The sequence below is a fragment of the Nothobranchius furzeri genome, chromosome 13 (assembly GCF_043380555.1).
Source record: "Nothobranchius furzeri strain GRZ-AD chromosome 13, NfurGRZ-RIMD1, whole genome shotgun sequence".
Lineage (NCBI taxonomy): Eukaryota > Metazoa > Chordata > Actinopteri > Cyprinodontiformes > Nothobranchiidae > Nothobranchius > Nothobranchius furzeri.
The window spans coordinates 24,312,626-24,332,485 of NC_091753.1; the positions used below are offsets into that span (position 1 = coordinate 24,312,626).

Consider the following 19,860-nt stretch of genomic DNA (forward strand, 5'->3'; position numbering starts at 1 on the left):
ATGGGGTACCAGGCTCCCTGAAAGGGGCTGTTAACTCCTGTATGATTGGTATCAAGAGCTTGGTCCACATTACCAGCAGTGAGTTGGGTTCATTTCCAGCGAAAGTTCGACTCCACCAAGGCTGCTCTTTGTCATCAATTCTGTTCACAACTTTTATGGACAGGATTTCTAGGTGCAGCCAATGTGATGAAGGTATCCATTTTTGGATAATAAGGATCAGTTCTCTACTTTTTGCAGACAATGTGGTCCTGTTGGCTACATAAGACCGTGATCGCCAGCTTTTGCTGCAGCGGAACACAGCTGAGTGTGAAGCAGCTGGGATGAGAATGAGCTTCTTTAAATCCAAGACCGCGTGGTCTTGAGTCAGAAAAGGATAGAATGCCTACTCCAAGTCAGGAACAATGTCCTGCCTCTAGTGAAGAAGTTTAAGTATCTTGAGCTCTTCTTCACAAATGAGGGAAAATAGAGCGGGAGATCGACAGGCAGATTGGTGCTGCGTCTGCAGTGATGCAGGTGCTGTACAGGTCTGTCGTGGTGAAGAGAGAGCTGGACCAGACGATGAATCTAGTCCAGTACTTCTCAAACCTTTAGGGGCCAAATACACTAATGATCCATGTTTTTTTCTATGGTTCCAAGTTTTTGTCCTTAGATTAGTCCTGCCCATTAGGGCATAAGGGGCGTGGCATTGTAAAAGGTGTGAGCTGCCCGAGGGGGGTGGGGGGTGGGGGGGGGGGGGGGCTTGGGGGTTATTGCCTTGGCCTCAAATGCCTTTAAGCAGCTCTGGGTGTGTGACTGAGTTTTGAAGGTGATTTGAACTGTATCAGATGTATAAATACTAAATGCATATAAGGTATTGTTTTATTCAGGTAAAAACGTGTAGTGAAGATAAATCTTCCTACATTTTACTTTTCAAACACTTTGCTTTGTTTTCTTGTTTCATGACTATTCTCCCCCCCCCCCAAATTATTTGATCCATGTTCCTGGGGACGAAAAAACAGATATTTTGATCAAAGTAGTAACTCCGCCAGGCGCTCCGGACAGAGGGTGAAAAGTGAACATGTCCGGAGAAAAGAGAAGCCATCTGAGATCTACAGCGTTGGGGCTGCAAGGCAGCAGAGTGGACGGAACATCACCATGGCAACGCTTCCGGCTTCTGAGATAACAACGTTTCTTTTAATTATTTGGATTGTTTGAAACCATAGACATACCACGATATGACTGAATAAGTCACCTTAGACTTCCCAACAAATCTGATGTGGTCATCATCAACTGATAAAAACAACTGAAACACATTTAGTCTGCAGTGTGGAAGGACAGAATCACTCACGGGAAGATGTGTTCAAAGCTGGACCCAAAGCTGTAGATGTTGAAGTAGCAGCCCATAGGTAAACTCTTCAGCAGTAGCAGCAGAGTGTCCTAAAGAGGAACAGAAAACATCACAATCAACATCCAAGACACATGAAAATGTTTATATTTTACAGATAACCCTCAGATAAATACCCTTGCACTAGTTATGCGAGTTTCTTGTGGATTGCTGTTATTGATGGGACAGCTCATACTCCCAGATCGATCCATCAGGAACACAAACTCTCCACTGGAGGCGAGTGAGGACATCACAGACTGAGGGAACTCAGGGTACAGGCTCACCATCACCACTGGATCACCCATCAGTGAGCCTGGAACAGGACAGAATATCAACATAAATCCCATAAAATCCATTTATTTCACAAATACACAAATAACACTAGTTTTGATGTGTGAGCTCACCAGGTTGAGCAGAGGCCTGTCCTGCCTCCACTACAGCAGTGGGCTGGTGGGCGTCTTTGTAATAAATCAGCACTTCAACGTCTCTGTCAAACTTGTGTCCTGCAGCCAACTTAAGCTACAGTTCAAACACACACACACACACACACACACACACACACACACACACACACACACACACACACACACACACACACACACACACACACACACACACACAAATAAAGTTGTTCATCTTGTTAGGAACAACCACACCCAGCAGTAACATCAGCTCTCTACCCACCGTGGCCTGTGTTTGATCACTGTTCAGGTACTGAAGAGGCTCCAGGGAACAGCTGGACTCCACTTTACAGATTGGACGAGGAGAGGACACTTGGACAGAAAAGGACAGACTGTAGGGCACCAGAGAGGCTGGAACTGAGCTCACCTGGACCCTGGGGCCTTCACTACCTGGAAACAACATGACGGACAACAGGGAGTCACCTGGTGTTGGTTTGATCTGGAGACTTTGTCAGGTTGGTGGGTTCTAACGGGACGTGTGTCTCCTTCATCCATCAGCTGCTTCTCCTACCCCGAGGTTGGTAGCGAGGGTTGAGCACAGCAGGCAGACAGAACCTCAGCCCATCATCAGCCTGCACAGCCAGCTCAGTGACGTACTCCAGCCTGATGGAGGCGCTCTCTCCTGGAGGCAGACTGCCCACACTCAGAGAGAATATATCTGGACTCTGCTCACTCTCCTCCAGTAGGAAGGCCTGCTGACCGGAGCTCAGTGCATCGTCATACTCCTCTCGAGCCTGCAATCCACATGAAACGTGTCAGTAATGTTCTCTTTACTGTGTTTCAGCTCCGCTCTAGAGGAACTCTGTCCAGCTCACCTGCTGTTTCTCCTTCACCTCAGCTACAATGTGTGTCTGTCCAATCTGAGCACTGAAATGACACACAGCAGCATCTCCAGGCAGAGGGAAGACAAAGACAGCCTCTAGTGGTTTGTCTTCCTGGTTCTTGTAGTTCAGAGTGGAGACCACTGTAGCTACATGGTCCCTCACCTCCAGGTCCACCTCGATGCTTTTTAGAGGAACTGAAACAGGATTAATTAGAACATTACAGACATGTATAAACAAGCAGTGATTAGGTTACTGTTTAGAACTGCGACACACAAGATGATACTGACGGAATTGTGTTTGTCAGACAAACTAATCCATAAAGAAGGACAAGAACGAACAAAGGCTACAGATAACGTTGTTAGTTTTTAAACAGCTTTTTACCTGGTTCCTTCTGAATAGTAACCAGACCACAGTTCGCCATTGTACCTGCAAAACAAGATTTGTGTGGTTTTATTTATTAGGAATAAATTACAGTTGGGGAGGCGATAGTATACAAGTACTTTAAAGGCCACTTATGTCCGTATGTAACCGATACTTGCTGTTACCAACAGTTTTACAGTTGAAAATATCAAATAATATGTTTAGGAGCCGATTTCAGCTTTACTAAAGCAGTCCTCGGCTTTCAAACAAGTCCAACATAAAGTAGCTTACCTGGGAAGACAGTTCCTTAGATTGACGGATGTTTGTTTCACCGCAGGTTTGTTTTATCTGACTGACTTGTGCGCAGCTTTCTGCTTGTTAAACAGGGTAGGCGTCGGCTCAAGGTTGGGTTACCGGGTATGTTAGATTTAGTTGTGGACGCGCGCCGGGCGGGCGGGACCTCGAGGTTTTTTTGTTTGTTTGTTTTGTTTTGTTGTTATTGAAATTATTCACAAATAAACATATCACATTTGGTAAACAACCACAAAGTGAATCTTGAAATAGAATAATGCATAAAATGAAAGACAGGCTGGGAGAAAAAGATAGAAAGATAAGAAAATATGCTAGATCCGTCAGATAATTACGGTAAAACAATATTGATTTTCCATCTGAATCATCAGAATGGTTGACATTGAAATCTTGATGTAAACTAGATGTTGCATAAATGTTGCAAAACTCATGAATCCTGACAGAAACAGCATGGTATTGTAAATGTAGGTGAAAATGCATTGATCTGTAGTTGTGTTGAAATTTCGATGTTTTAATATTTAGGTTAATTGAAATACAATTGTAAAGGCATTGGTTTAGCAATCTGAGAAACTGGCATTTAGAAAATGTCATTAGCCACAAACAAATCAACGAACCCATGTATACGGAGTCTCTTGGTTTCTCCAGATCTGATGCCGCTTCCTTAGAAAAATACAGCACAGTAAACAGACTCATGAAATAATCTACATTATTTATATATTTAATATGTTTTATTTGTTCGGGGAAATTTTATTTATTTTATTTTGAAAAGCTGTGGTAGAAGGCTGCGATTCCGCCCCGGCCACAAACTGGAAAAGTGAGTACAGTCATCTTACTGCAATGCATTGTGGGTAATGTGCAGAAAATCACACTTGTGAAGTTTTAGTGACATCATAACTTATTCCAGCACATGCTGAGTTTCATTTGTTACAAGTAGGAAATCACACAAGAGACAGAGTTAATTGAAATGTAGGTATTCTTTACATTAATGTAGGGTAACCATTTATTATAGAAGGGATACGTTTTGGCATAGTTAGTCTTGAAGGTGAGACTGTTAAAAAAATAAAAACTCAGCCCCAGAGCTTCTTGCTTCACGCTGCTACCCAACGGTGCATTTCCTGCTTCTACACACTCCGACACACACGTAGCTGGAGAAGATGGGGAAAAAAAACGTGGAGCATAAGAATTAAAACACGGATTAATTTAATCACACATTTTTAAGCTGCAGCTCAATGATCACTACTGTTCTGATCTTGGATCCATGATGCAGCCCTCCCAGCCAGAAGCTCCCACTCCACCTTTGCATCCACCTTGAAACCATGAGGCCAGATCAGAGCTAGAACGGTGGCGAACGCTTCCTTGTTTACCTGATTCATAAAATGAAGCTGCATGTCGGAACTTAAACCTCTACATGACAAAATGCACCACTCCAACTCTCACAAATGCGTGTGGGTTGAAATCCAACAAAACTTTGAAAATGGACATTTTTTCAGATGGTGGTGCAACTTGGTGGATTAAAGTGACTTGTAATTACAAAGAGTTTCAAAATGCAACAATCAAATGTGATTTAGTTTCACTAAATGCCAGTGTGTTTTCAAAATTTATTTCTAACCTGCAATGCAATCAGTTTGAACCGTATTGTGTTAACAACCCACCGATGCAGGTTTTGACTTCTCCGCCTTCTCACTGGTCTTTCCCAGCACAGCAGCCAGCTCTGCATCCAGCAGCCAGAAGCCTTCTGGAGGGACACCAGCTGCAGCAGAGGATCTCTACTGGGCTGAGGCACAGCAGCTTTATTCTCTGAATCACACAAAGATGAGAAATAAAGTATGAACAAATAACACTGTTGGAGAAATTATAATAAAAACACAAATCTTACTTTATTATTGTAACGTTACGAAATGGGCTGATTTTGAGATCCCACAGGTCAAATGCACAGCCAGGTCAACTTACCGGTACCCTGGCTATGACACTTCCTACAATCTTTTCCCCTAACAGGAGACTCGAAGTCTGCATGTAGTCCCTTTAATCAGCGCCTACTTCCTCACACCAGCTGGACTGCAGAGACAATAAATGATAAACAATAAACATTTTCTCCTCCAAAATCCCTCACAGAGAAATAAACTCCTTTATTCCCAGATGGAAGAAGAAAAGAAGATTTTATAATTAAAAATAATCATTAAAGTAACTTGTTATTGCTAATTATAAATAATGAAATGTTTCATTGATTTGTGTTTAATGACGTATGATTAGTATGTTTACTTGACGAGGTCAGAACATTTGCACTCACAAGTAAAGTTAAGTTAATGCATGACACATAAGTTAACCTTTTGCCTGGATTCGGAGTCTCCATTGAAGAGGGTGTGTTCTGAGATGCTTGGTAACATCCTCAACGTGCCAACTTCTGGCTGGCTATTCAAGATAACATCAATCCGTTAAACTAGTTTTACTCTGGTTTTTCCCTGAGTTCAACTTCAGACAAAACCATTGCATAACCTCTCTAACCACAAGGATTTTGACACGTTGTCAAAACCTTAAACCTTTTTTGCACCTGCGAAGCTGAAACAACAAGATAGTTTCCTGCAGAACAAAGCTGACTCAAAACTCCTTCAGAGTTATTTTTAAGACGCTCGGTTTCATCTATCGTTGTGACCCGGAGACATCTGAGGACTGATTTGGTCGCATCGAGGTTTCTCTACGAACCAGGTGCATTAGGGTCGTCGGCTCCTGGAAATCTCGGATCCAAACGGGGGTCTCCAAATGGGTGAGGTAGAGCACAGCGAGATAGCGTCTGCATGTGGTTTTGATAATAACAACTTATAGCTTAACGCAAACTAAATTCTTTTATATCCAGAACTCAGCTCTGAGAGCGGAGATTCTGAATACATTATATTCACACATAGGTTCCAGACTATCCTTTAGCATGCATCCACTCTCAGTAAATAATAGTTTAAACAATTTGTCAAGTCTTAAGTGTTTGTAAATAAATTCTTACTTTGTTTATAAACCTGACTGTTTCTTGAATCAAAGCGAAGTGTGCACGATCCCTTAATAATTAAAATAATCCTAGGATCTTCTAATTAATCATCCTAACACCAAGCAGGGGATAATCTATATTTATATAGATTATCACAGCTATTGGTCCCAAGTAGTGGTAATAATATAAATAGCTTTTCAAGCAATTTACTTAAAGCAATTTACCCTCTATTATCATTACATTATTATTGTTGTTATTTTTTCATTATCCAAACTCCCATGTGTTTCTATGTAACTTTAATTTACTCAGTAACTAAAGTACAATTCTTTAAAAAAAAACATACAAAGCATCAACGTTCTCATTATAAAAGTGTACAACCACACTCCCAACGGGTGAGACGCGGTACTCATGCAGGTGCCTCCTCCTGTTCCGCCACTGCAAAGCATAACATTTTTAAATGTTTAGGGATAACAATATTAACAGCAGGTTTATTCAGAAAAATCAAAACTTTGAGGCAAAGAAAAACTATTGAACTGATAATAGAAAATCTGCTAGCTGCTAACAAGAGGTTTGTGGTATTATGTTTGTAGGTTCTGCCCATGGACCTTAAACCTTTGTTTTAAAGCAACACAAAAGCAGCTTCTAGTCAGAAGGAAATATTTTCACAAGAGATCCTCAAAACCTTGCATTCTACTTTCAGTTGTGTCTAATTATTCACAGGACTCACAAGTTTTCCCAAAGCCAAACAGCATCTTTATTCCAAAGAATATTCCTGAGGAAGATTTCAGTTTGTGGGTGGTAACTGCTGAGGAATGAGAGAACAGCAGAGCCACAAGATAAATATTTATGTGTAAAATATTATCAAATGAACAAGAAGTTACTCTTAGTTTTGTTCAAATTTGTATTGATCATAAAATTCATCTATATGTGACAGGATACATTTTATGTTAGAAACACAGAAACAAGGTTGGGTAAAATAAGCATGCAACGTGACGTACTTCGTAAGATTACTCACTACAGGCTGTAGAAGAATCACTGGGTTTAATATCCAGACCTAAAGGGACTTTTTTACATATTTCAAATAAAAACATACATTTTGCTGTATTTATTCAGATGGACATCTTATTATTCTATTTAGCTGTACTTACAATATTGCTTGAGATAATGGACCCCTTTGTGAAAAAGAAATAAAAACAGTATTAACAAGTGAACAGATCTCAGTTAAATTATTGCACAAGCTGTATTCACTTGGTTTAAACGTTGGTAAATGGTAAATGGTAAATGGCCTGTATTTGATGTAGCGCCTTCTAGAGTCCTGGAACCCCCCAAGGCGCTTTACAACACAATCAGCCATTCACCCATTTGCACTCACATTCACACACTGGTGGGGATGAGCTACAATGTAGCCACAGCTGCCCTGGGGCGCACTGACAGGGGCGAGGCTGCCGAGCACTGGCTCCACCGGTCCCTCCGACCACCACCAGCAGGCAACGTGGGTTAAGTGTCTTGCCCAAGGACACAACGACAGCAACAGACTGAGCGGGGCTCGAACCTGCAACCTTCCGATTGCGGGGCGAGCACTTAACTCCTGTGCCACCGTCGCCCCAAGAGTTAAATTTACATTACATTTACAGAGCTTACAGATTTCTTTTTTAATTTTTGTCACACTTGTAATATTAATTCATATTTATACTAACATTTGAGATCAGCAACGGCGACGGTGGCACAGGAGTTAAGTGCTCGCCTCGCAATCGGAAGGTCGCAGGTTCGAGACCCGCTCAGTCTGTCGCTGTCGTTGTGTCCTTGGGCAAGACACTTAACCCACATTGCCTGCTGGTGGTGGTCGGAGGGACCGGTGGCGCCAGTGCTCGGCAGCCTTGCCTCTGTCAGTGCGCCCCAGGGCAGCTGTGGCTACATTGTAGTTCATCCCCACCAGTGTGTGAATGTGTGTGTGAATGGGTGAATGACTGATTGTGTTGTAAAGTGCCTTGGGGGGTTCCAGGACTCTAGAAGGCGCTATATCAAATACAGGCCATTTACCATTTACCATCAGCACACATATTCAGCAAATCACCATGTTACCAAGAAGCTGTGTGCGGATGTACAGGTTCAAGCAAATGGTAATCATTGTGGTCAAGTACATTTCACATTAAAACAAAGCTGCCTTATGTACCTAGGTTGTTTTCTTGCTTGTGAGTTTTTCTCTCATTATTTTGTTCTATTTCAGGGGGTTAATCTGTTTTCCTACTTGAACCAACACACCACTGTTTGTTTTACAAAAAATTGCATTAAGACTCATCAACAGTAACTGATCACTCTAATCCATTATTTATACAATATAAAATGCTTAAATTTTATGATTTCAATTCAGTTCAATTCAAAAATACTTCATTAATCCCAGAGAAAATTTTGAGTTTCAGTACACACAATTCTGAGACATACATACATACATACATGACAAGAATTGGTGACTGTGGTCAATCGCAACCCGGGTCGCGCTACCGTAATAGATCAAGAGGGTTATATGAGGATAGAGTCGGGGGGAGGGAAAAAAGGCACTTCAGAGTTACCCTCAACAGAGAGGGGAGCTTCGCTATGCAAAAAAAAAAAAAAAAGAAAAGAAAAAAAAAACACTTCAGGCAGATATGCACACAGACTTCAGACATTACACAACATAAGTGTCCACTGGGTGGGGAGGTAGGGTTGGGACTCTCCTCACTTCGGTGCGTGCAGCCACATGGAGCAGCGCTTATCACCTCCATTTGGACAGGGGAGGGAGATTAATGGGTTGGAGAGCACAGTGACTCCTAGATAAGGTTCCACGGCCAGGAGGAGTGGCATCTGCACCTTTTGTGCAGAGAGAAACAGAATGAGTTTTGCCAGGTCTCTACAAAGGGACCTCTAGCAGACCTTTAGCAGGAATGTCTGACCAAACCATTTGAAAAGGAGTTGAATTAAGATCTCGTATTTTCATATTCATATTGTCTCTGACATGTTCGTCATTCTGTATCTGTATTAAATTTCAACAAGGTTTTTCCCAATTGACATTGATCTGTTTTCAGAGTTTCTTTAATTGTATTACTAGTAAATTCAAATGTTAATTTACTCCATTTTTCAGCTGTGTGTGTGTCCAAGTGTGTGGAAGCTGGAAATGCACTGTTGGGATGCAGCATGAAGAAAGAAGCTCTGGGGCTGTGAGGTTTTCTCTGATGTAGCTTCCACTTCACGTTCTTAAACAAAAACGTTTAGTTATTGAGTTCATCTGACAAGCTTGATATTGTTTATTGTTCCATTTTTACTCACTTATCTACCAATGTGCCTGAGTATATTTTTGTTGCAAGTTTCTGTCCAAAGAAGCCATATAATAGCAAACAGAAAATAAGGTTTACTTGAGTCTTTGAATGTTAAGTGTGATTAAAAACATGTAATAGTAAAAAGTGAAGATTCATTCAATTAAACAAATTAGAGACCAGTGCATGTGTGCTAAATAAAAGGCTAAACCTAATTTGTTGAACTTTTTCTTTTGAGAACCACTGCTTTTGTTTGGAAACCATCCATCCATCCATTTTGTCTGCTCATCCAGGTCCAGGTTTTTGGGGTAACAGCCACAGCAAAGGCCCCCAGTAACCTCTCACCAGCCACCTATGCGTTTCCAGAAAACCGCTCCATCACCAAATCATTTCCCAACGAGAACAGAACATTTTAAACAGATCATGTTTAACAACTCCTTAAATGAAATTTGCAAACTAGACATTTTGTCCATTACACCAGGTAGGCCAGCTCTGGCTTTGCTTCCTCTGGCTGCTCTTGGCCAAGAACACATTTGTGTACGGCTGAAAGCAGCACCTCTTGTTTGCTAATATGCAAGTCTTGCATCAAAGCGAAAACATTTAGTTTACAAGTATTATTCTGACATGTTTATTTATGTGTATACATTTAAAGACTTGTCTATAAGAAATGTTGCCAACTCGGCATCAGTCTAGGTACTTCTGCAATGACGCATTTCCGCCCTGTGATTGTCATGGTGGGCTGAAGTCTCTTAACCCACATGAGAGAATCACACACGGATAAGGTGAGCGATGATATAAAAGTCTTTATTATTAAGAAAAACAAAGAAACCAAAGAATAAGAGCGCAGATCCAAAGGGACAGGAAAACGGGACGACTCCGACTATAAGAAAAAACACAATGACCCCACATTTATGTGGGGTCTGAGTTTGGAGTATCCGGATGTTCCCTGGAGGTGGGTTCACTGGGGGTGTCTGTTACTGGGGGGCCGTTGCCCCCCTCTGGAGGTGCTTGGGTTGCCTCGGGGGGTGGACTGCTGGCAGTGTTGAGTGGGGCCCCTTGGGGATCTTGGCGGCGGCCATGGGTCACTGCCTGGCGGCTGCAATGCCCCTGGGCGGGTCTGGGTGGGGGCCTGGGGGCTCGGGGTTTGGGGGTGGCCGGCCCCGTGTGGGGATCTGGGCGGGGCCTTGGGGGTCGGGTCCTGACATGTATGCTGCCGGGAAGAAGGCAGGGACACCCAGCAGTGCCTGGCTCGGGTTCGGGGGTCTCAGGTAGACCTTGGCTCCTCTGCCGTTCCATCACAGGGGAGGGGGAGGTCCAGGAGGGGGAGGACCCAACCTTACCTGGATGCCCCATGTCTTATATATTCTGGAAGTTGTGCAAATGCAGGGGTGGGCATAGATATTCTGCTGGGGTGGGGCTGGGTTGGTGCCCTCGGACTCCGTGAGGCTCTGTAATGCTGCTGCTTTGGGCCCTGGCAGGATGGGCTGGGGGTCTCCATGCCCTGGGTGGCAGTTTGACAACAGAGGTGCCTATTGGGGCCAGTAGGGGAGCTGGCTCCCTGGAGGGCTAAGCCCAACCAGCCATTCTTCCCCATCCCCGCATATTTCTCTCCTCCTGCTCCCTCACATCATCACACAAACATACACATAGGACCTTGGGGGGTAGGCAAGTCAGGGAGTGCGGGTATGGACCCCATTTCCGCATTCCTGTGGAAACCTGCCCCCCAATTTTATTTGCACCTTATACACTTCCACTGATGACATTCCACACAAACACACACTTAGGGCCTTGGGAGTGAGCGCATTCAACGGCATTTGGCAGGGGGATATTTCAGCCTCCTCCCGAGTGCCGGTGCCCACTTCCAATTTTAAACCGCACTCAGACACTGATGGCTGAGGGTGTAAGTGGGGTGGTGCAGTGGCATCAGCTGGCATATGCTGGATGATGCCCGCACTGCCCACTCACCACAGCCATGGAATACACCTCATGATCACACAACACTATATTGGAGCAGGCGGAGGGAGACTAGGGGTCTTAGCCACCTCTGTTGTTGCTAGGCTTCCTGGGGCTGGAGACTAGGAGGGAGATCTGGCTGTCTGGTTGGGGTCTGGGGTGGTGGGTTGCTGTGCTCAGCGTTGGGCGGGGGAGCCTGCTCATCAGCACCCCAGCAGAAAGGGTCAAACTCTGGTTACCGGTGATGGTTGTACCCAATGTGCAGCAGTACCAGGACCAGAGTGAATAGGGTGTGTATGGGGAGCATGAGTGGGTGTCCGGCGTGCATTTTTGTAAGTCTTGGGTTGTATGTGCATGTGTGAGAATGAGGGAGGGAGCGTGTGACTGTGTTTGTGTATGACTGTATATGTCAGGTGGGGCCTTTGGGTCCTCCCCTCTCCTGGAACTTCTCTTGATGATATAGATCTCTGTCCCCCCTCCCCCTGCCACACCTGGTGTGGGGGCTTGTGCCTTGGTCTGCCTGAGTGTTCGTGGCAACCGGGTCTGGGGGTTTAAGATTTTGGCATCTGCCTGTTAGATCCCGGTGGCTGCCTGGTGGGGTCTGGGTCCCTGGGCTCTGCTGGGTCCCTGGCGGGGGTGGTCGCCCCTGGGTCCCGGGTCGCTGGGTCCCGGGCTCGGCCGGCTAGGGGGTGGGAGGCTGCGGGCGGGCCTGTGGGCTTGCCGCTGATATCTCCAGGGACTCTGCCGGCTGCTGGTTGTGGCCCCCCGGGGCGATCCTCTGTGCCTCTCGAGGGGGGCGGGGGCCTTCCTGCTTGCAGTCTCCTTGGGGTTCCTGTGTTCTGGGGCAGCACCTGGATCTCTGGGACTTGGAGCTCCCCCCGTCTCCTGTGCATCTTTGGGGGGCAGATCTGTGGTCCCTCACACTCTCTGTTGGGCGCTCCTATAGAAAAACCTTAAATAAACAACCGCGTGTACACACACACAGGTGCTCACATGGTGCTCTCAAAAGTATGGGCTTGGGCACGTTAAACACAGGTCTTAAGACTATGGTGGGCACTTAATGCGTTGTGATTTATTATCGTGATTCTTCAGTTAAGCAATATTGATTATATATATATATTTTTTTCTTTTCATCAAGTTGACGCAGTGATAGGTAGATCTTGTTGTATTGTTGTTGTGTCCCTTTTTTTTGTGTCCCTTTGTTTTGTTTTTTTTGTCTTTTTTTTCTGCAGGTCTAGAAGCAGACTCTTGTTCATTTTTGTTTATCTTTGTGGACCCCCCCCCCCCCCCCCTTTTTCTTTTCCCTTTCACCTCTGTCTCCGTGTCTGGTCGGAATTACAAAGCATTCAACAACAATAACAATAAAGTTTTAAGTATCAGGCGTGACATTAAAGCAAACGCTTTGATGCTCCACCTGAGAATAAATCTGTAAGGCTTGTCACCAGCATTCAGACATCAATTCTGCTTGCTTCACAGCCAGACAGGACACGTTAAAAAAAAAAAAAAAAAAAAAAAAAAAAAAAAAAAAACACAATGGTTTGAGTGGCAGAAACAGAGAACCAGGAAAGTATAAGATAAGAGGAACGGTCTTACTGAGTTGAGCAGGATACGAGCTGGAGGGAGAGGCAAGTCAGGCTGATGCAGGGGTGGAGGTTGTCGCAGGAGAACGGTTAGATCCAGGAAGGCAGGTGAGCGGTGGAGAGTGGAGGCCAGGGAATCGAACAGCGCTGAGATGAAAAAAAAAAAACACACACCTCAGGCAGGGGGAGAGTATCCAGGACTGGGGCAGACAAAAACGCAGATCAGGTTGAACAGACAAACTAGTTTTCAGGTCTCTCTGATTTAGGACAGGATTTACCCAACAATTGAGTATCAGCCAGCGTTGAGGTGTGGGAGCGCTGTTCCTTAAATCCTCTGGCCAAGCTGGAGTTAATTGGCTTCAGCTGCAGCTCCCCAACACACTCACCTGCAAACAATGAATGACAAAACACAGCAGAAGACAGCAGAACCATGACAGTGATTGACATCTTGACATTAGTAGATGTTAAACGCCATTGGCCAATGCCAGGAGTATTGGTATTTAAGTATAATTGCGTTAACAATGGCATTATTTTTTAGGTAATGGAGTAGTCTAAATAATTTCCCATTGTTGTAATGCCGTAGCCGTTACTGGGCATGTAAATGGTGCGTTACTACAATGCAGTTTCTTCTTACAGCCACACTAGTGATGTGTCAGCCCCAAACACCAGCCCTGCATCCCTATCCTACCCCGAGCTGCTGAAAAAATAGCAAAATAGTGTTCAGCATAAATGAGTACACCCCACTACATTGGTCAGAAAACAGTTTCCTTTCAGAATCAACATTTTCTTTGAGACACCAAACTACAAAATACTCTCACAAATGTGGGCCGTTGATTGCAGACAAGATTTAATTTGCGCCAAAAAAGTGATTTTTCCTAACAAATCCATTTACGCGAATGTTGCAATAATGAGTACACCCCAATTATCGTCTTAGGAGAAAAGCCACACTTAAGACAACAAAATTTGAATTAACAGGTGTAGCGATAAATATAGATTTATATCTATATTTCAAATGTGGCGTAAATTTGGCTTGTTTATAATCTTATATTAATTAATCAGGGCACCACCAGTTTTCGGAACTGGACCGTTGGATTTAATATCTATATCTTCACAATGTAATCAGTCTCAGAGTTAACACCACAAATTAATCTAAAGGATGAATTCTTGACAGAATGTGCCGGTTATTCTCGAGCATTTCTAGACAATGATCAGGTGTTATTTATGTTTTGTGAGTTTATTACAAACACCAGTTAAGGTATGGACAAAAAGGACCAAACACAGCTCATCGTTTCATGCATGGAATTAAGGCCTAGTCCACACGTAGCCGGGTTTTTTTTTAAATGAATATCCGCCCCTCCAAAAACTTGCATCCACACCACCTCGCTTAAAAAAAACTCTGTCCACATGTACCCAGATAAATACGTTGTTAAGGACATGCCAGACCTGTAGGCGGCAGTACTTCCCCCATTCTTAACCTCGTCCTTCGTCTGTGGTCTTCTGCAAGGAGCAGTCATTCTGCTTGCAAAAACAAAGAAGCAAAAAGCGCTTGGACAATTGATAAAGTGAGCGCAGCTCTGAGGGCATCCATGCTGTCGGGTAGTGTAAACACAGGTCGCACACGTGATGTCAGCATTTTTGGCCGCCGAAAGTGACGTTGCAGACCTTAAAACTCCGGTTTTGTCTGTCCACACGCAGACCCCCAAAACGGAGAAAACGCAGATCTTCACTTTGGCCGGAGTTTTTAAAAAGATCCGTTTTCGTGTGAAAAAACTCCATTTTCGTGTGGATGACAGGCCAAAACGTAGAAAAATATCTACGTTTTGGCAGATCCCTGGCTACGTGTGGACAGGGCCTAAGACAATTGTTAACCCAAAGCTTTATGGCAGTGATATGGAATAACTGATCTGTAATAAAGTGGAAATTTGGTGACGCCAAGATTATAGGAAAATGGGAAATAATTTCTAAAAGGGGGCAAATTGTGTATGTGTGTGTGTGTGTGTGTGTGTGTGTGTGTGTGTGTGTGTGTGTGTGTGTGTGTGTGTGTGTGTGTGTGTGTGTGTGTGTGTGTGTGTGTGTGCGTGCATGGTAGCAGAGAAAAATTGATAAATCTTCAAAGCTAAACGTGAATTTGGATCGAAATAAACACGCCAGAAACTCTGATAATCTGAATTCAATAAATGGGCTTAGCGTGAAAGTCAGCCAATGAAACAAAACACAGACCTTTCTCCTCGTCGCCAGAGGGTGGCCAGAAGCTGAAACAGCCCGGGTCTTGGCTAGTGCCGAGGACTGAGACCTGTATGTTTGGCCCCAGGTTGGTCGATGAAGTATGAGTTCAGGAGAATCTCGTTACCCAGGAGTGGCTTGACTTTCGAGGTTCCTTCGCTTCAACGGCACCGAAAATGTGGAATTCAGATCGCGAATCCAAATTGTTCCAAACGAAGTTGAATAAAGAAAAACTATTTCAAATTTGTTTTAACTCTTAATATGAAAACTCTCCGTACGGGCCACGCAGACTTCAGGTTTCACGTAGAAAGTGAAAACAAAACAAACGGGTTACTTATGAGTTTTACCGTAACTTTTGAGATTTTTGGCTTAACAACTTTAATGAGCGTCAATTATCTTTTGCTGGGCCCAGATGGAAAAGCCCAGCAGAGGTTTGCTTAACGCGTTTTTCTTCTTTGTTCTGCTACAATGAATTTTCATCTCTGGTTTTTTGATAAACTTTCTTTTTGTCACACCCACATGTATTTCACTCCTTAACCACTTGATGACACTGTGGCTCTTTCACATAACCTCTGCCTTTCCAACAATGATCACAATTTACCAAAGTTGTTCCAGATGGGGGTCAAAGTATTACTTTAAGCAGAGAAGAACTAAATGTATGTCTTAAAACTAGGCAGTTTTACCATTAGCATGAATTTTAACTGGAGAAACACAAATTGACAGATGTTTAACATAAAAGAAAATACAAAACAAACAGTTTAGATTTGTTACTGATAACATTTTAAACTTGGAGCACCTTGATTTCTATTTTAAGGGTAAACAACCTAAACACCTTCTTTGATTATAGATAAACAGGAATGCAAGGTTTATAAAGACTGAAGTCATGAAGCTCCCAGGAGGACATTAAGGGAAGCTTTACGACTTCCCCCATCTTGAGAAAAGGGTCAGTTTGAGAGTTGATGTTAAACAGGCCGGTTTCTGATATTTCTTGCGCCTCCTGATTGGCTCAGAAGGGAGACCAGTCAAATTGGTGCAATTTACGATCCTGGGAGAGTCGTAAGAGGTAACCAAAATGCTGAAACTGCAGGCCAGTTTCAAATTCCCCTTTTTGTTTTTCTTCTGCTAAATGTGAGAGGAAAAACTATGTGAAAATAGTTATGTTCTTCTTCGTGTGAGTCCAAACAAAGTTAATCTGAGGAGATAAAATGTGGATTTCCGCTACACAGGTGTTAACCACAGGTGAGTCTGATGATTCAGTTAAGAGGTGTCCAGCAGACAGGTTACTATAAAAGGACATTACTTAAAAATGAAAAGCCTTTCCTGTATCATGCTGTCAGCAATGGCTCCATATGGGAGAGAAATGTCACCCAGTCTGAGAAAGGAAATAGTTTCTTTACACACAAAAATGAGCACTACAAGTTGATCAGAAAAGCTTTAGATATCAGTTAGAATACTGTAGCAATAGTGACCCAAAACTGTTAGAAAGATGGAAGTGCAACCATCTTACAGAGACGTCCAGGCTGTGACCGGTGAAGGCCGTGGGAGTTTTTACTTCAGCCTCACAGGCTCAAGGGCACCAGATTCAGATAAGGATTGTTTTGGGGACAGACAGAGATAATTTCCTCTCTGCCTTAGAGTTCTGTTGGTCATCAACCCCTCTAGATCCAATAATGGCGTAATTAATCTATCCCAATCTGTGCTGATCTGTCCACAACTCTGTCATTGATGGAATCCACCTTTTATGCCAGAGCCTGAATCTCAGCCAAAGTTCCAAGCTTACGACTCATCTCGACAATTATATGAGTTTGTGCATTCACAGTGCGATGCATTCCATCCCTGAGCTCCGGGATTGAGCCAATATTTCTCGAAAGCTTGTTAATTTTCCGGTAAGCCAGGTACCCGCTCAGGCCAAACAGCAGGAATTCCGACACCAAAACCACGAATATCCAGACATCTTCAGAATCCTCTTCAGACAGTTGAGAGAGGCAGATCATGTTCCACTGTTTCCAGGAGTCCATGATATACCCAGCTGCCTCTGTCCCAGAGGGGCATCCGAGAGCTCCTTCTCCCGTTCTCATTGTTGAAAAATGTTTTGTCAATCGCGTTGAGTGACCATCTGACCAGATCCACTTTTAATAATTTCCAGTTTCCAGAAAAAATGCAGAAGCACCGTGCACACAAGACAGGACAACGAGCCTTGGGACAAAAGGGAGAGGAGAGGAGAAAAAAGCATCTGTACACGCCAAGAGCCAGAAGAAGAAGGTTGGTGGAGTTTAACTATTGCAAATAATGTATAAAGCTTTCAAAAATATCTTGCCAATAAATGTACAGTCATTGTTCATAAGAATGGAAAGCAGTTACAATCTAAAAGGAACTGATGTATTCAAAAAAACCAACATTTTGAACTAAAGTGAAGGAGTTCAGTATGAGTGTCCATGGAGTAAAATTCTGGAACAATTTAAGCAATAAAACTAAAGCTGCTAAGCCACTTAGTATATTTAAAAGATATATTAAATTAAAAGTTACAGCATTGAATTATGAGGGGAATTGAGATATATATATATTTTTTTTTTTTTCAACAAGACACTTGATTGTTAAAGAAACAGGTCGATTAGCATTTATTCATTAGGTGGTCCTGTGATTTATTTACATTCTAAGTACAACTGTTTCATTGAAAATTCTTTGTTAATAATTAAGCTGATAATGTTTTCATTTTGTAAAAAGGGGCAGAGCTTCATAAGATGTATTCTTATGTCTGCTCCTTTTCAATCATGGATTTTGGATAGAATTTTATGTTTATTGATTTTATTCTGATCTTGTTTTATTACATATTTTTTTATGAAATAAAGAAATAAAAAAAATTCTATAATTTTAACCTTATTATTACATCAATAGAAAAACACATCTGTGCTCCCACAATCTCATTCACTGAAAATAGAATGTGTGATTACTGATGAACACATCAGTGTGATAGCAGTCAGAGTATAACTGAATATGTGGTTTATCCGCTGCTCCTCAACATTGAGAGGAGCCAGCTGAGGTGACTCAGGCATGTGGTTAGGACGCTTTCCGGGCACGTCTAACTGGGAGGAAACCGAAGAAGACCCAAGACACGTTGGAGGGACTGTTTCTTGTCTGGCCAGGGAATGCCTTAGGATGGATATATATATATATATATATATATACACACACACACATATATATATATATATATATATATATATATATATATATATATATATATATACATATTGTAAAGAAATTTGGCTGGCTCAGCCATATTTGTAAAGAAAAAAATTGACTGGCTCAGTTATATTGTAAGGAGAAACTGTCTTTACTCAATTATATTGTTAAGAAGACTCAAAGGTTGTTTTCATCGATAAACTGACGATAATATCTGTGTGTCTGTGTTTCAGTTCAATGAGGAAACCAGTTTGACAATTAAAAGTTTTAATTCTTCAAATTAAACTAATGATTTTGAAAATTGACAAACAGGAAATAACAATCAACATTGGTAACTTTGTGGGACAATCTTTAACAGCTGATATGCTGTTCTTGCTCAAATAGACCTTCTGTCGGTGAATGAAGATTGAGAGTGATATGATGTGATTATGGATGCGTGTGTGTGCAAAGTGTAGTGAGAATTGAACATGAGGTGAGATGGATGCATGTGTGTATCTGATTTTGCTTCAGGAAGAAACAGGTGTCTGAGTGAAGTGATGGTTTGAATAAACTTAGGTCTTATCAGAGAACTGCATCAAACGCTAAACACCGTGCTCTGTCTCACCGAACTCTTGTGGACCCTCTTTCGGATGCGGGCCGTGGAGGATGGTGGTGGTTCATCCAGATGACACCAGGCTGACAGGGGAGACGTAGGTGTCGAACGGAACCGGTCCAGAGTTGCCCTCGGTACACGTTGATGGTAAAGCGTTTTGTCGATGCGCTTTCTTAAGTTAAGTTCACTCAGAAATCAAAAGACTCGGTAATGAGTCTGCGTTAGAAGTTGCGATTCAGCTATTCTGTCTGGCTTACAGGAACAGCGTGAGGGGGGGGGAGAAACGAGCCAACCAGCTCTGCCCCCCCCTTCAGGTCCTCTCTCTTTCGTTGTCAAGCACGAACTGAAATCATAAGACTGAAACTTACCAAAAACCTTTCTCCTCTCAAAGCAAACGTGTGCGTCAGCAAATGTGTTTTGGAGTTTACTGTGAGCAGATGTGTGTGGGTGTGTGTGAATGTTTGTGTGCTTGAGTGTGTGTGCAGGTCAGTACCAAACATTCTCAACCTTAACATGTAATTAGGAATGGATTAATTAAATCTCTTATAATTACCCCAAAGCATAATAGTCATTCATTTGATTAAAACACATTTATAATGAGCAAATTGATGATTAAACTTTTAACATTCAAAACAAGAAAAGGAAGTTTAAACTTTATGTTTTGACTTGTTATGACTACTTGTCCATGAGAACTCCTTCTTCTGGTACTGCAGGTGGCAGATGTTATGGTTTCCTCCCAGACTCGCTG

At 42.8% G+C, this 19,860-nt stretch overlaps 1 protein-coding gene across 4 annotated transcripts in view; it reads right to left on the reverse strand.

Moving 5' to 3' along the window:
- The window catches only part of LOC107396816 (von Willebrand factor A domain-containing protein 5A), a 36,435-nt gene extending 33,000 nt beyond the window's left edge, over positions 1–3,435 (reverse strand). For all 4 annotated transcript variants that reach the window (XM_054742894.2, XM_054742893.2, XM_015976667.3 and 1 more), the window contains exons 1-8: positions 3,300–3,435; positions 3,030–3,074; positions 2,640–2,842; positions 2,336–2,558; positions 2,048–2,214; positions 1,768–1,882; positions 1,501–1,676; positions 1,328–1,416 (exon numbers count right to left, since the gene is read on the reverse strand). In XM_054742894.2, the coding sequence (XP_054598869.2) occupies positions 1,328–1,416; positions 1,501–1,676; positions 1,768–1,882; positions 2,048–2,214; positions 2,336–2,558; positions 2,640–2,842; positions 3,030–3,069 (1,013 nt within the window). In that variant the 5' untranslated portion in view covers positions 3,070–3,074; positions 3,300–3,435. The remainder of the gene's footprint in view (positions 1–1,327; positions 1,417–1,500; positions 1,677–1,767; positions 1,883–2,047; positions 2,215–2,335; positions 2,559–2,639; positions 2,843–3,029; positions 3,075–3,299) is intronic.
- Between the last annotated feature and the right edge of the window lie 16,425 nt (positions 3,436–19,860).